The 18,256-nt window shown below is 35.7% G+C and overlaps 1 protein-coding gene across 1 annotated transcript in view; it reads right to left on the reverse strand.

Annotated features, from left to right (window-relative positions):
• Positions 1-6,723: 6,723 nt before the first annotated feature.
• Positions 6,724-18,256, reverse strand: part of LOC149563459 (uncharacterized) — a 66,369-nt gene continuing 54,836 nt past the window's right edge. Inside the window, exon 6 of the mRNA XM_089826709.1 lies at positions 6,724-7,303. Within this exon, the coding sequence (XP_089682835.1) occupies positions 7,157-7,303 (147 nt within the window). The 3' untranslated portion in view covers positions 6,724-7,156. The remainder of the gene's footprint in view (positions 7,304-18,256) is intronic.

Genomic DNA, 18,256 nt, shown 5'->3' on the forward strand with positions numbered 1-18,256 from the left:
TTTGGATTTAGATGGCAAGGACATTTTTTGTGCTTGTACTGCAACACAAAAATCCCAAAACACAAATACATCATTAGAAGGAATCTCCATGCAAGTGAATTATGGAGTAGCAGTGAAGATTCAAAAAGTTGTGATTTTCGAAGAGAAAGCATATGCATATGCAATAGAATGAAAAGTGAAATGGATTAAACAGAATGTGGAATCAGATGATATGAAAATATGAATATGGAAAATGGAATGAAATGGAATGGAAAGAAAATGTGCGAAGGTGAAATGCATAGGAATGCGTGCAAAAAGAAAATTGTTGATTTCAAAAGTGACTTAAAGTTTTCAAGACTTTATTGTATGAAACATGCATATATGTAAATGCAACATGTAACGAAAAGTGAAAAGTGAAATGAGATGTAAGTACGAATTGAAGGTACACTTTACGTGTATATGCGGGTGGAGGGTAACATGTATAATGAGTTATATAGTCACTTTTGGAGGAAGGAATAAGTCAAAGTACATGGAAAGCGAAAATGACATCCTTTTGTCTTTTCAAAATATGAATTTTGATCAAAATCAAACCTTTTGGATGCAATTACACGTAAGGCATTTCGTGTAATTGTATCGTGTGAATGGAAGCGAAAAATGAGATGGATGAAAATAGAAACGAAAAATGGAATTACATGCATGTGCGGATGACAAATGAAGTGAAAAACATGTAATCGCATTTGTCGGATGAGATGTGAGATGTAATGACATGGAAATGGAATGTGAAAAATGATAATGCTTTCACATGTAATGAAGGAGAAAAAAAAAAACAAGTTTTTGGGAAAAAAAAAACTTGCAATTTCTCCAAATGGAGAAAAATCGAAAAACAAGTACACAAAACCAAAACAAAAGAAGAAACATACCTTTGAAAACAACTCAAAACATGCCAAGATGCAATGCACTCCAAAGATGAAATTTGAATTTGGAACTTGGGGAAGAACCAAAAACATCAAAATGAAGGAGAAATTCATATTTAAAGGAAAAATGCACATTCTAAGGCAAAGATTTTTACAAATGGCATCCATTCAACGATTTCATGCATAAAATTAGCAAAGATAAGCATGAATTAAAATGCAAGAAAGAAGAGGTCCACTTACATGAAGAATAAGTGTCAAAAATGAAGGAAACGATGTTTTTTGTTTGAAATCTTCTTCAAAAATGGTGAGAACTTTTCCAATCTTCAAAATTCGAATGATGAAGGGCAGCAAACAAGGAGATTATTGTACAAGATACCAAAATGTGCCCTAGATTGTCTCCTTTTTGCAACGTTTTGAAGATTTCAATCCCTTATAATGTTTTTGCAAAAACGTGTTCTTCCAAGCAAAAAAAGTGATTCTCCAATCAAGTTGATTTGGTGTTTAAACACCAAAATGATGATCACAATGCAATTTAATCAGCTAATGAGGTAAAAATGATTTGATTCCAAACAAAAACATGATCCAACTTTGAAGATTTATGGAGTTTATGCAAACTCGTGCCCTAGATTGGGAGATTTGAACACATTTTTGGGCTCAATAAACTGATTTTTAATGGGGGCAAAATAATCACCACTCCAAAACGCCTTGAATGCAAGTGATTTCATCCAAATCCATGGAGAAAATCTCTAGTTATAATCAAAATTGAAAGTTTTTGGAGCAAGGAACATATTTTCTTCACAAAATAGGGCATTTTTATGTTCATTACATATTTTAAAACATGTTGGAAGGCAAAATCGGACCTTTTAGAGTCCATTGCATGTTTTAAAATATGTCTTCATGCATAATCTCACTTTTTGAAGCTCATTGCATATTTTTAAATGTGTAAGACTCCAAAATCAGACCTTTTGGAGTCACTTGCATGTTTTGAAAACATGTCTCACTCTTTTTATGCACAAGCACAAAAACTCAACTTTTCATGTCATTGCATCAAAAAGTTCCACTTTTACAAGTTTTTGATGTAATGGCATAAAAAGTATCCTCAAAATGAGTTTTTATATGCAATAACATGAAAAGTTTCCACTTTTCATAGTTTTTTACATGCATTTGCATATAAAAAGTCCACTTTGAAGCATTTAAATTATGTATTTTACTTAATTTTATAAAAATGTCATCAATATGGGTCAAAAATAACATTTATGCATCATATTAATCAATATAATTCATAAACACTAAGTTAAAGTGACATTTATATAAGTATTTGATTTAAAAATCAAAAATTTAAAAAAAAAGTTAACTATATAATTCTATAGTCACTTTAAGTGAAAAATTAAAAACTATAGTTATATAGTCACTTTAAGTGAAAAATTAAAAATTATAACATAAAGTGCACTATAGTCACTTTAAGTTATAAATTTAAATGAAAAGTAACTTCAAAACATAACAAAAAATGAGTAAATGTTATATTTTTGAAAAAGTGAATGTTCTTTGCTTTTGAGTTTGCATTTGCTTATTTTTGGTCCTTTGGATTTGCTCATGTCATGCCTTTCGTTTTTCCTTTCGATTCGGTCTAACCTAGAAGTCAATTGGAGTTGTCAGTCAAGAGATATGGTCATTTTAGTGCCTCAAAAGTAGACATTTTAGGTGCAACAACACGAATTTAAAAAATGATGTTATATTTTCATCTTGACTGTAAAGGCTTCAAAAATCAAGCAAAGGCTCGATAGAAAGCAAAACAAAAACAACTTGACGAAGGCCTTTAGAAAAACAATTTGATATCTGAATTGAAATGGATCGGTCGATCAACATTAAGCAATTGAATATCAAATTCAAACGTCGAGAAACACGAAACTAGCTTGAAAAAGTTTCATGTTGTTACCAATATTTTGTGGTGACAAAATGCAAGACAACAGCTCCTGATGAAATTTTTAGAGAAAAGAAGACAAGAAGTCACTTGTGTTATGTCACTCATATAAATGAACTCACTCAATCAGAACCCTCTGATGTTGAAGAAGCCTTGAAATCACATGCCTGGAAAGATGTCATGATTGATGAATATAATCCATATTAAAGAATGGTGCTTGGGTTATTGTACCAAGACCCAAAGACAAATCTATTGTTTCCTCAAAATAGATATTTATAATAACATAGGCACCTGATGGTTGTATTGAAAAACATAAACCCAGATTTGTGGCCAAAGGGTCCTCCTAGAAGGATGGAATCGATTATGAAGAAAAATTTGCTCTTGTTGCTCGATATACATCTGTCAGAACCATCATTGCAATTGTTGCATCCAAATGGTGGAAGATACATCAAATGGATGTAAAGACAACATTCCTAATGGCATAATTAACGAAGAAGTATCCTTGGAACAGCCAGAAGTGTTTGTTATCCATGACAGGAACACATATATATGTAAACTAAAGAAAGCTACCTTGTCAAATTAGGATACTCGTGAAGTCAATCCTAATATATTCTTTAAAGAATTAGAGGGTGATATGTTAATACTTCTTCTATATGTTGATGATCTTCTAAATAACAGGGGAAGATCATCTTACTACAAAGTGTAAACAAGATCTTACATTTGAATTTGAAATGAAAGATTTAGGACTCTTACACTATTTTATGGTATTAGAAGTATGGCAAAAGGAAGACTATATCTTCCTAAACCAAGGCAAGTATACTATTGACATATTAATCAGATTTGCCATGATGGATTGCAAACCGTTATCCACACAATGGAGACAAATCTTTTTAAGCTCCAAAGTGAAGCATTTGAATTCGAAGCCACATATCCTACATACTACAAACAAATAATTGGATCTCTAATGTACTTGGTGAATACTCAACCTAATATTTGTTATGTTGCAAATGCATTAAGTTAATTTATGTGTGAACCAAAAAAGATTCTTCTCATGGCAATGAAGCACATTTTGAGATACTACTTCAAAGATTTTCAGACTCAGAGTGTTTGCGTGTCTGTGTCTCTGTGTGTGCGGGCATACACACACACACACACATACTTCAAAAATTTACAGACTCAGAGTGTGTGTGTGTCTGTGTCTGTGTGTGTGTGTGTGCGCACACACACACACACACATATACACGTGTGTGTGTGTGTGTGTGTGTGTGTGTGTGTGTGTGTGTGTGTGTGTGTGTGTGTAAATGTGTATGTATACGCGCGCGCATGTGTGTTGGTGAGAGTTATTATTGTGTACATGTGTATTATTTTATGAAAGGTGACGATCTTACATTTGGATGTAGGGTCTCTATTATAAGGTGACAACCTTAACAATAGATTAACATGTTATCATATGACATCATTAAGTTGCCTTGAAACGTGTCGATAATTATGATAACAAAACATCATGATCGACTTCATTAAGTTGTCCCAGAATGAAATGGAAATCATGACGTAACTTGTGTTGATTTTTTATTTTTTTTTCTTGATCCATTGTCAAGATACACTACATTAACTTGTCGTCTCAGAGATTGTTGACAATCATAATACTTATCATCAAAAATCTAATGCTTTTGAGATCAAGATGGTTGTCTGATAGACTATGTTCAATTTGTCCCAGAATGTGTTGGAAATCAGATAACTCATATTCCTATACTTGTTAATAGTCATCTTGATATTGATGTTTGTGTGTAATGAGATTACTTCGATTACTTCATTTAGATCACAATTATTGAGATACTCATATTAGTTATATTCTCCCTCATTAAAAGGGAGTGTTGAAGTTATAGTGTCTATCAGTGTGTGTGCGCGCGCGCACGCGCATCTGTGTGTGTGAGTGTGTGTGTGTGTGAGTGAGAGAGAGAGAGAGACAGTAAACATTGTGTGTGTCCGTGTGAGTGTGAGTGAGTGAACACTGTGTGTGTGTGCGTGAGATTGTGCCTATGCGTGTGTACATGCACGTGTGTGTATACAATTTTGATGATGCATTATTAATACATGTGATTCATAAAAGAGCAATATTAATTTGTTGTATCCACTACAACAGATTACATATCATACCATGCATGATATTGCACTCCATACTACCATGATTGATTGGGGCTCACCATATATCAGTTTATCATGTAACTAACGATCTTCAAATACTTAAGATGTCGTGACTAATAATATGTCACTAAACAAATGATTAGTTAAGTCATCGCCACGTAAGGATCATGTCCTTATGTAGACATGACTATTCAACACTATATAATTGATGAGTTTCGATGAAGAAAGGAATCAATAACAAGCAATTCCTCTTCTACATTCGATACTCAATCAATCCAAGTTTTATTCATTTATGGCAAGAATAATATACATCATAGTCAAGGTTATATATATATGAAACTATCTATAAACTTAGTCAAGTATATATATAATTCTGAGCAATCAAATTCATCATTCTTATTAAATATACTTCTTCTAGTTGAGTTGCTCAAATCAGAAAATATATATAATTGTTCTCTATCTTAGATGCCACATTCCTTCATAAGAAAGAGGGGTTGAAGACCTAGTCGAGACCATACTATAAGATGACAAGGTCCCAACAGACAAAGCTGCTCCAACAGATGGTAACGATTCAAACAGCATAGCTCCAACGAGCAAACAAATCCATAAGTCGTGAATGACGACTAGAATCCAACAAACAAAGAAACTCTGCAAACTTCAAAACCCTTAATGAAGCTCTTCCATCAAACAACAACAATCCAATTGAAAGTCGTGATGATCTAGCATACAATGAACACCGAAGCACCAACAAATCAAAAAATCCCCTTTGCAAACAACAAAACCCTAGTCTAAGCTAGCAACCCCTCAGTAGACAACGAAACTACAACGGACAACAAAACCCCATATGTAGTAGACAAAACCCCAACTGGAGCCAAAAACATCCCAGCAAACGACAAAGCTCCCACAGACAGAAGAACCCTAGCCAAAGCTCTAGCAGACATCATGACCTATTCTATACTATTGTAGAATTACCATATTTTACATCATACAAAAATCCAATGATTTTTCATTTTTTTGACCTCACTCAAAAGTTTATCTTCCTCCTTTAGTACGGAAGGACAATTTTATATGGCATCCAACCAACCCGGGCAATCTACATGAACTCATTATTAGCATCTAGCAAAATCCGATAAGATTTATATGATAAAATATTACAGTAAAATCCTCCTTAAGAGGCAGAATTGATTCATATTCTAAAATCAAACTCTTGATGTTCCTATTGTATCCTACTTGTTTCTTTCCTATCCCTAAGTGGAAATGCAACGGCAAGACCTTGTTATTAATTTGCAGAACCAAAGGTCACCATTAGTTCTATCTGTGTCATTTCAATCCATTAATTGTCTCTGTGTCATTTGAATCCATGCAAATTTGGGCTTTGAACTGTCGCCAAAATTTTGCATTGGCTTCAATTAATAAAATGATTGTTTTGAGCTTAACTCCCAATAATTTGTAAGAAAAGTGAGTTCTCCATAAGTTGAAAGAGAGGTCTTGTCATTTATTTGTTTTGCAGCTTGTTCATAAGATCTGTCAGCCAGCTAACGCTACCACCTTTTTTTAAGTTATTTGAATGTGATTGAAGTATGCTAACAACTCGTTTTTTAGTTATTTAGATGGTAATAAGTTGAAGAACCTTTCATGATCTAGACATACTTGTAGACGCTTAAGATAGTAGAGCAATATTCAGTATTGGCTTGCTATAACTAGCAAATATTTTTATAATTTGAATAGATTAGTGTCGTTTAGATGCAACAAAAGGACATCTGGTTTAGTTCAAATAAGTCAATTATACAAATAAATCGCATTAAAAGGCATGTTAATGATAGCTTTACATTTTGCAAAAACGCTATGACCTCTCAATTGCGTTAAAAGTGAATCAGGACTCTTTTACTTTTGCATATATAATCCTCTTAGGCTCAGCTTTAAAAACATCCTCTCGTTTCCTAATCACATAAAAATCATGCTATCGCATTGTTCCATTTAAATTTGCCTGCTATGCCATGCTCTGCTCCATCAGATTTATAATGAAACCTTCATGAAAAGTCCTCCAGCAAGATGAAGCAATAAAAAATTGGAAATTTTCACAACACCCCAATTTAATGAAGATTCTTGATAAGAAAGTTAACACGTATCTGTAAATAATATTTAGTATATCCACTTTTAATAAAAGAGCCCTTTCTATAGCACATTGATAGACTTCTCATGCATGGCCAGCATTTTTCACATCAGTAGGATATTCCAATTTACCAAAGTCGGGGGGATTCTGTCCAGCTTTAAGTTGTGCAGCAACATGATCAATGGCAGCATTCAGCTTATCTATTTTGTCAGTCAATGACTTTCTGGTTATCTGTTCATTGTCAAACAGTTGACATGTTAATACAACTTACTTGATTCAAAGAATGTGAAAATAAAACAAATTTTGAAGAGACTGATTGTGCTATGAAAACAAAACAACAGAAAAATTATATATATGTCATCTTGAAGACAGCATTATTGAAACTGACACAAAATTTCTCAAATTATGTTAAGAACACGAGCATGTCCTCACTAGCCGGATTTTATAAAAATGCTGAATAAAGTATAAGTCAATATATGCAACCCAGAGTAAAGGAGTGCAGGTATCCATTTCCGGACATCAAAACACAGTCACATCATAATGAATGTATTAATTAAGATGATTGAACACTTGAACAAAGAGGCTTCATCAATTTCACACTGACTTGGAATGCATTTATGAGATGGAAAAGTGCAAGTCATCTGAATTTCTAGTCAGTATTATTGAATCTCTGACAAAAATTTCTAAAAATATGTTAGGAACATGAGCATGTCCTTGTTAACCCAGTTTTATAAAAGGCTGAATAAAGTATAGGTCAATATATGCAACTCAGGGTAAAGAAGTGCAGGTATCCATATCCGGACATCAAAACAGGGTTGCATCATAATGAATGTATTAATTAACATGATATAATACTTAAACAAAGAGGCTTTGTCAATTTCACTCTTACTTAGACTGCATTTATGAGATGCAGTAAGTGCAAGTCCTCTGAATTTCTAGTCTTTTCCATATGAAATTCAATTAGGCAGCAATGTATTGCATATTTGGACCACATGGCCTATCAGCGTGCAAATTAGAAAACCTGTCAGCTTTACCATGTTCAAGACTTGAAGAGAGAATTTTGATCCACAATACCCAAAATTTGAAAAACGGTATTTTCTAGGCTTTGCTTCTCATAGGAAAAGACAGGTTGCACTATTATTTTCTATGGGTGGAGAATGGAAATGAAGTAAAAAGTAGTGACTATTGATTTGTTCACCCCTTATTCAAATATTTCTTGAGTGACAATCTTCCCTTCCTAACTCCATGCGCACATGACACAATCATCTGTCGAGTTTCCCCAATGGAGATCAGAAAACAAGGAGGGTAATCCATACCATAGCAAATATGCAATGGATCTTCTTATTATCATAGAACAAGAATTACATCAAATTGGCCTGCAAGTACAGCTAACAAACTTTTGACAGACATTCCTTATTACTAAAGACACTTACTACCTTCCTAGACCTAAGACACTTCATCACCTCTTCCCATTTGTGACTACTCCCTCAACAAGAGCTACTACAACACTTACATACAAGATTGCCAGCCACAAGTCGGCTTATACAATCACATTCTTCAAAAATGAAGAAAACATATTACAACATATAGGTCAGGACCCAAATCTATAAGAACTCCAAACAAAGTTTAGTTGTCGTGTGAATGTACATGGAGGTCCACCACGAACGTATTAGCATAAAACAATGTGCCACCAACCATCACAGATCATGCAACACCATCGCAAGATGAAATCATTCCAAACTATCCGTTAGAGATGAAGAACAAATAGGACCAGACCAATCATAAGATAACTTCATCAGGGAAGAACCAATTAGAATGTGAACCCAGACATAGATGTATCATGATATCTAGAACACATCATAAGAATTGCATGGAATTATGAGCCAACTGGAATGATCACAACACAAAACACAGAAATTGGCAAACAAGAACAGGAACTGAAAGGAAATGTTTTTCGTTGATGCAAGATTGCCAGCCGTCCAAGGATGCCCCTGAATCAGAGACAACAAGACTAATAATGTCTGAATCATTTATCATGGAAAACTTGGGGAAATAGTGGAAGCGTAATGAAATTCTTTGGAATTTTTTATATTAACAGAGTCCTACATGGGAAAGAGAGCCTATGAAAAGCCTGTACTCATGCATGGGTAAAAACTTTTTGGTGAAGAAATGGCATGTTGCATGATCTCCCACGAACTTGTTTGTGATCAAATTTAAGAAACATGAATAGTAGAAAGAGCAACTGCAATTGGCCTTTGTCCTCATTGAGCATTCAGAAGGAGACTATAAAAGATGTACCCACAATCTTGCACATGGACTCTTTCCATTGACAAATGTAGATACATAGGTTCATTTGTATGGGCTCCCTATTAATTTTTACTTTTAGAGTAAGTGGAAAGCACTAACGGTATTGGCAATTTCGTATCTCTGGTAGAGGTAGAAATATCTTTACTATGCTCATCGCATTGCCTTTTATGCCCATATAAAAGTCAATAGGGACTATGATCTTCCATTTCCTAAGGTGATGCAGTTCTCCACTTCTTTTGAGTTCTATATGCAACAACTGGGTGATATAAATTCCATCCTCCTCACATCTAAGATAGTGTAGGACATTTGGCAAGCTTCTTTCAGAACTCATACTATCATCTTGCTCCCAAGCCTGCCTATCAAGCCCATGCATGCTTTATAGCTTATAGAGTTGAATAAAAGCTTTGAATATCAATCAAGAATTCTTTGCCCATCAAACCATGACCAAATTTTCTCAAAGCCAATTTCACCTCTTAAGTTGCATTCCCTCAAAACTAATGTGATTATTAAAGGTAAATCCCAGTAGGCATTTTCTGACAGATCTCCCTCTGTAAAGGTATCCCCATTGCTTTTGACAAGGTGATCTAGAAAAATCCTCCTGTGCAGCCACCCATTCCGAATTGCTTCAAAGAAGCTTTTAGTGATAGGCCTCATGTACATGAGTCATTTACCTTGTGTAGCTAGATGCAAAACCCCAAATGTAGATGCCTATGCAGTTAAGAGAGAACAAACCTCAACAGGTTAAGCCCAGAATATTAGAGGCCTTCAGCCCCAAATTAAATGCATTTAGTAAAACACAAACTTGGCTTCACCGGATCTGGTATTCCTTCAAGAAATGAAACCTCATTTGTAGGCCTTCAAAAGTTGATATCTAGTTGGAAAATCATGGTAGGGCTTCAATGTGGAAGTGGTGGGCCTTTTGGAACCCATCCTTGCTTACCCTTTCTCTTGCTGCTTCTATGAATTAGATTTCAAATCTTCTCCACAAGATGTTTCTGGCCCATGAGTTAATTTGTATGGTAACAAAACAAGGTTCATAAGAAGGTGGTTTAGCATTAAGTTTCAGATCTAATCGATCTTTGGGATTGACAAGTAAATGTTTTGATAGAAGTCCATCATAAGAGGATTTTTAGGATTTTCTTGCGCACCATTCTTTGTTAATTATGCCTAATTTCTAAAGCTGGAAAGTTCTCGTGAACTAAAAATTGAGCTGATTTGCAATTTTGCTCAACAGTTTGACAGGTTTTTGATGTTTCCCAAGTGGATAGAGAAACCTTGATTTTCAGAATCTTTTATTGGACAATTTCTACCTCTGAGCACTTTCCTATTCAGCTGACTTTGAGAAATAGATTGTGCTGCTTTGAAGTGTCCCTCCAAGTTTGAAGTCATATGGTTTTGACATCCTTCATTCTTAATGTTGGTCTCATCATGGCTGAAGGGCTGTTCCATTGGGTGAGGATCTATCATGCATCAAGGCCTATCTAATAGAATCTTAAGAGACCGTAAAAGGTGGTTTTTGGAACTTTTTTAAAGCAAAAATCGGATAAGAAAAGGAGCTGAATTTGATCAATCAACAAACTCTATCTGTTAGCCTCACAGATTAACCTTTATTTTCGGCACAATGTCTAATAGTATGTTTGATAATATTGTTATCCATGTATTAATTGTTTGTATTAAGAGTTTGTTGGTTTTGGGTGGTTATAAATGTTGGTTAGCTGTGTGTTCCCCTTGGAAAGCATCAGGTCCTTTTGATATATTTTGCATCATCAGGGAAAGTGATAGGATATAGTGGGATCAACTACGATCCTTGGTTGATCATCTCTCGTCTTCTTCTGTAATAATTACATTTGTGAATAAAAACAGATTTCTCTTGTATCTGATATGCATTGTCATCTTCCTTACTAATTAATGTATTTTAATTTATCAGATATAGCAGGTAACAAATTTTGAAGGAGAAGAAAAAAAAATCTGCTTCATTTGGAAGAGATCTATGTGGGGGAGGAAAGCTTTTGACATCAGAAATCAAAACAAAGGTGGGTTAAAGAAGGTGACAAGAATAGCCGCTACTTTAAACAGATGAAACAGGAAAGGAGAATCATTAACAGGCTAGACTTCATAAATAATCTAAGTCCCAAGGTTTGCCCGATTTTTGGCATCAGATTCAAAATTCAGCAAATCCATACAATATTAATAAAATTCGCTCAGGTTCGTAAAAAATTCATATGACAGCCATTTCGTTTTCCAGAAAATATTTTTTATTGCCATGCTTTGTAGAGTAATGCCCTTTGTTTGCTCGAAGATGCATCCATTTGATCATGTATGAGACTGAAAGACAGTTAGGGTAAAGACACTTTCACGACTTAAAAGATGCATCCATCTGATCGCATCTGAGACTGGAGCATTTGGTGTTGCGTCCAAGTTCATGCATCTGCTGTCACCTATTGCTTGTCGTTCGCATCATCTGAAGAATCTGCCTTACCATTGCTGCGTGCAGTCTTGCCCAGCTCCCAACGGCCATTTCAACAGAAGTTTACAATGATTTTCATTTTATGTTTTAGGTTTCAAGCTCCCGACCGCTGTTATGTTTATAATATTTCATTCTATGAATTAGATTTCAAGTTTTAAAAATTTTATTAAGTCTTTTTTAATAGTAAAATATTATTGTAATTTTCAAATAATATATGTTATTTTTTTATAATCTTTAGGAAGACATTTATATTTATAATGTATATTTTATTTATTTATTATTAGAAAAATATTAATATTTTGTATATTACTTTAAGATTATTAATATTTTTATTATTTTTATTAACGTAATGTTTAAGTTTTATTTTATTTGTAAAGATATTTAAGTTCTTTGCAGGAAACTCATAAACATAAAATAATAAATTTTAGATATGCAAGGCGAATTTAATGTTGAATTCTTTTCACTTTTTTTTGCCTTGTCAAATTTCAACCAAATTTCATAGATGTCGAACTCGAACTCGAACCTTGTGACTTGGTAAATAATTATGCAGGTGTGAGCCTTAGTGATTCATCACTCATTAAAAGAAGACTCGTTTTTTTTCTGACATTTTTGTTCCTGAGGATCCTGCTATGCAGAGACTTTGTTCATTGCTTGGCCTGTATTCCATTCCTCATCTCTATGGACACGAGTGAAAGGCTCATGGTACCCTTCAGTATGAAGGATGTTGATTGTGCTGTTTTTTGAGCTCAAGAGTCCAGACAAGTTTCATAGTGCTTTCTTCCAACTTTTTCAGTAGATGCCTTTTCTGCCCTTATTCCAAAGGATAATCCTTCATCCTTCACTGGTTTTAGACCCACTGCTCTTTGTAGTGTTCATGAACTCATTTCAAAAGTAATTGCAAAATAATTGAAAGCCCTCCTCCCCAGCCACAGTATGATTTTGACCAAAGAGAACTAATCGTTGATAGAATTATATTGGCTCATCCACATATGCCATGGACTGGCTATCAAATTAGATATAGCAAAAGCCTATGATCAAGTTCACTTGACTTTACTGGATGCTGTTCCCAAATCCTTTAGATTTTCTTCACTTTTGGTCAAGTGGGTGATGAATTATTCTGGTGTTCCTTCATGGTTTTGGTCAATGGAAAACTGGCTGGATTTTTCTTAATTGCACAGGGCTGAGAAATGGAGGTCCTCTTTCACCTTACCTATTAATAAACATGGCTAAATTGTTTGGCCATTTATTTAACAATCAAGGGTCCCTGAAATTGCTGAAAGAAGTCAGAGTTGCTGATGAGCTTGTGCCTTTCACCCATTACTGTTGATGACACTCTTCTGTTTGGTTCACAAGATGTGGCAGGTTTCAGCCATATACGTGTATGAAAAGGTTTCCGGTCAGGCTATAAGTCCAAGAAGTTGAAGATTTACTTTTAAGAGTGTCCCCTTGAAAATAAAATCTCAAATGAAAGCTATTATGTTATTCCAAGCAGCTGATCCCCATGTAAATATTCAGGCATCTCCCTCTTCACAGGGATGGCTCAAGGTGATTTACACCAAAGAAATTGATGGCATGCCAAAGAAGATGGCTGAGCTTAGCTGCTTAAATTATCTGCAAGAATTTTCTATGAAACAGGAACTCTGCTAAGAAGAGGCTGCCATTGACAAAATGAGCGAAAGTATGTTGTAGTTTCAAGGTGGGGCAGGACTAAAATCTGTCTCTCCACATTACGGTCCTGGTCTCCAAGCTAGGATGGTATTTCCTAGCGGAGTATAGTAAACCTTGGCACAAACTATCAAGACAAAAGCATCAGAAGCCTGCAGATTCTTCCTCTCATAAAACCCCTCATCCCCTCGTCCTCCCAGGGATTCTGTGATCCCAGATTTTAAGATCTGAAATAAGATTATTATTGGTAACTGGTTTACCTTGAAGGTCGGCAATGGATGTAAGCTAAGTTGCCAAATTGACCTATTTCCCTGCCAATAACATTTCTTCCTGGAATCTCTACAGAATTGGCCAGGGTTCAAGATTAAAGTGTGAAATGCATTTGATCACAGCTAGCCAAAACCACGCAAAAATGAAGCTAATGTGCCATTTCCAAGCAGATTCTAATGCAATTCCAAAGTCACACAAATTTTCAATACATTTGTTTTTCCGACCACAAATATAAATTTGTGCTGAAAAATGACTTGCATCTTCTTGCATGTGTAGTTTAACAGCAACAATGAAGAAACATTTTATGTGATGGACTCAGAGCAACATAGAAGAAAACTTTCACATATCACAACAGCAGCCCATAGTGAACAGGGGCAATTCAACACACACAAACAGCTGACTTCTATGGTTTATCTGCTAACTCTTTGACCAGAGCACAACTTTTTGGTCTATGATGGACCTTCATAATTTTGTATACTCTAAGGGCATGGCAAACAAACTAGGTAGTCCAAAAATCTTAAATTCTCTAGCTAGAGGTTCAAAGCAATGTAATATATGTCTTTGACTTAGTATCAACATTGTTTCATTGTGCCACTTACATTCTTGTGCTATCTGACTAGATGTTTCCCAATGCAATCAGATACACCTCTACCCTCTGCAGGCGTACATACCCTCGTATCCTTATCAGATATGGATATGAATATGGCACGGATACACGTTGGATATATGAAATCTACACCAAATGGTATATATAAAATCTACACCAAATGAGGAAGACATAATATTTCTATTTCAGCAACCCATTTTTGGGGTTTATCTTCTAGCCAGGTATGTAGCAATTATGTGCCTCTATTGTTTTAAAGTAATGAAAATACCTTCTAATAACTTAAAATATTGTGTTAAATATCTATATTGATTTTTATGAATGTCGTATCGAGGGGTACCCATATTGGTGATGTTCAAAATGGCCATATCCATATCTGATACCATAACCGCATCTGTAGCTGTATCCAAGTCCATGCAACTTTGATCTTTCCACGTTTTATAGCAATTTCAAAGACAATAAAGGATCTAAAATCTTACTATACATCATTATTAGTTAAATAATATTATAAATTTATGGTTTTTATATTGTTTTGCAAAGATGTAACTACAATGTACCCATCCCCCAAAAACATTTACCATTTCCACATACCCATACCCATACTCGGTTTTGTTTCAGTAACTTAGGATATAAAGCATTGCTCTGGGATGATTCATAGGAGGTTACCTCTCATTGTCTAGTTGGAGTGAATTGGAGAAAATTCATGTTGGGCATTAGAGTTATGCATCTATTGATCAAAATTTATTGGATATAAGGCCAAGCTGGTCTCAAATCTTGGCAATTACAAGATCGTCATGATAGGGCACACCTTTGCCATTGTGTTGAATACCATTTTATATAGAGAGATTGATCGGTGTCAGGGTCAATGTCACACAAATCAAACTCGTTTCCGGATCTACGTACTCAAACGGATCACCATATTGACAGGGCTACCCTAATCTATGGTCTTTGCCCCTTGGGAGTAGAAACTAAGGTGTATTTTAATTTTCGATGCCCCATTACCATAAATTAGGGGGACATTCTACTGCCAATTCCCCGAGCATAGATCACTCTCATCTTTTTTTAGGTATATCAACCAATGGTGCCTTGCTCTCTACCTCTAGGAAGCCACACGGTGCCATGATCATACCCTGCAGCTCCAATCCCTGTCGAGACAGCTTTCAAGATCAGCTTATCACCTCCTCCGTCAAGCTTGCATCTCTGACCCAAGCCATGAAGAGGTCACTTGCCCATCTAGCTCGAGACACACCAGATCTATGAGACCTTGTAGGGGCTACTCTTAGCTACAATACCTCACCTCTAGGGCTTCTCTGAGACATTCCGCGGCCCATTCTCACCCCAAACCTTATTCCTCAATTATGGACTACTAATTCTCGGCAAGGAGGCCTTAGGCTTCTGATTCTTCTCTACTGGTCTCTTGGTTGGTTCTTTCTTGTTTATTCTTTCCCTGGGCACCGTTTGGTGCCTCGTTGTTGGTTGTGGCCTTTTTGTATGTTTTCCAATCCCTTAGACCCTCTTTGTGGTCTCTTGTTGGACATTAATAGATTTATCTTTATCTTTATCTTTATCTTATCTACATGAATAATTAGCTCTCATAGATGGCACAAGGAGAAATTGCATTAAGTGTACAACTTTCAAGTTTCTGAAAGTTGCTGAAGGGATAAGAATCCCTTTTCTTCACAAAAGAAGATGTATTTATACAGGTAATTCTTTTGGGCGTATTTACTCAAACAAGAACATGCAACTCTATGCTCTTTCATCACTCTCACTTCCCTGAGAAGCCAATTCATCTTATTAAGGTCAATGAAGTGCATCCAAAATGCTGTGTTTGTCTAGTTAGCAGGATGCAGTAAAATTTAGACTTTGGATAACCTCCAAAGGACTAGAAACATTGAATTGCTGGTCAATCTAATTGCATATTGTACCTTGAAGCTAGTTGACCATAAAATCAATTATTTTTGCGATGTGGGCTCATCCAAAGAGTTTGACTCAAATATTCGAGCAATATGGATATGGTTCAAAGCATCTCAGCCAAGTCTAAGGAGCATGTTTACCTTACTGGGGTAAATAAATTAATGCATATAGGCAATAGATAAGAACAGTAGAACTCCTTGTATTATTCGCTTATACCAAAGATATTACATTATGCTTGAATGATCATGATTACAATGATCCCGAAGGGTGTATATATACTTTCCGAAGAACCTTCCCGAAGGGGTCTGTCGGCTACATAACAAAAACCTTTCCAAAGGGACCCATCGGCTACATAACAAGAACCTTCCCAAAGGGACCCGTCGGTTACATAATATCTACCAACGACATACATCTTATCGGCTACACAATATTTACCCACGACATCATCCCCCCCAAAAGGAAAAAGTCATCTCCAGACAAAAATTACAAAATATCCAAGACAAATTAACAAAATAGAGTACATTAACTGACTACTACAACAAAATAGATTTGTTTTCGTCACACCACTTTCACATTCATCTCGTGCCTGCATCAAACTAGTCTCCAAAATACATTGTCTCCTTAGTCAAGCTAACCTTGATAGCCACCCATGCCGCTTTCTCTGCTTCCAACTCCTAGGTACACTAAGCCAAGTGTTGTTATACTGCCTTCCACTGAATGATCAGCTCCTCCCGAGCTCTCTATGCATCCACCAAGACAGCCTCACGTCTAACACCTACTCCAAGTGCCTCTGGTACACAGACACTCCATGCCTGCAACTTTACCTCACTGGGGTAAATGAATAAATGCATACAAGCAATAGATAAGAATAGCAGGACTCCTTGTATTATTCGCTTACGCCAAAGATATTGCATTATGCTTGAATAATCATAATTACAATGATCCCAGAGGGTATATATATACTTTCCAAAAGACCTTCCCGAAGGGGTCCATTGGCTACATAACAAGAACCTTCCCGAAGGGACACATTGGCTACATAACAAGAACCTTCCCGAAGGGACCCATCGGTCACATAATATCTACCAACAACATACATCTTGTCAGCTACACAATATTTACCTACGACAGAGCATATCTGTCTGTAGCCTCATGGAACTATGCACTTAAGCTCCCTGTGGCAGCACATACCTGGGCGGTTTGGATTGAGGGAACCCTTCATATCTTTTGTAAATCTGTTTCTTCTTGGGAACACTGATGGAATGAGAATTAGCAGCTATAGTTTGGTTTTCTACACCATATCTAATGAAAGTTAGAACTGACTTTTCTGTTAAGATATGGCACACTATGCCTAATTTGCCCTCTTCCTTCCTCTGATCCTACACTGAGGAAGGATAAAGATATTAAAAAGCTAGTAAATACATGTGGTTTTTAGATTCAGTTCAACCATCTTTTCAAGGGCTCTCTTTTTCTTGGTACCAACTCCAAAAACAAGCTGGAGTCTTGCATTTTTGTAAGGTTAGAAAATGGTAGTCTCCATTCTCTGTTCTTGCCTAGGCATTAAGGGAGACTATTAGTTATCCAGGGTATTCTGGTAAACCATTATTGATCTGGAAAGTTTGCAACATTTTGGAAAAAGACTCGGATAATAGCCAGAAGCTTTAACAAGATTTCGTTTGGGCACTGTTATCATGAGAGAAACCAATTGGCCAACCTTCACAGTGAACAAACTGACCAGCACCCTTTCTCTTCTAATATCTGTGATTCCCCAGAGAATTGGCCCATGGACATTTCTAATGTCAAGCCAAAAGTAAGCAATTGCACTAGACATTCAGCCTGCTAGCTACAGTGGTTGTATTTTATAGTTTTCTCAGACATATCTTCTAAAATATTATGTTGTGTATTTCCTTTCTTCTGTGGTAGTTGGCCCCAATAGAACCCCACCTCTTCTCAATCAAGA

The sequence above is a fragment of the Cupressus sempervirens genome, chromosome 4 (assembly GCF_028749045.1).
Source record: "Cupressus sempervirens isolate cs-2001-9-10 chromosome 4, ASM2874904v1, whole genome shotgun sequence".
Taxonomy (NCBI): domain Eukaryota; kingdom Viridiplantae; phylum Streptophyta; class Pinopsida; order Cupressales; family Cupressaceae; genus Cupressus; species Cupressus sempervirens.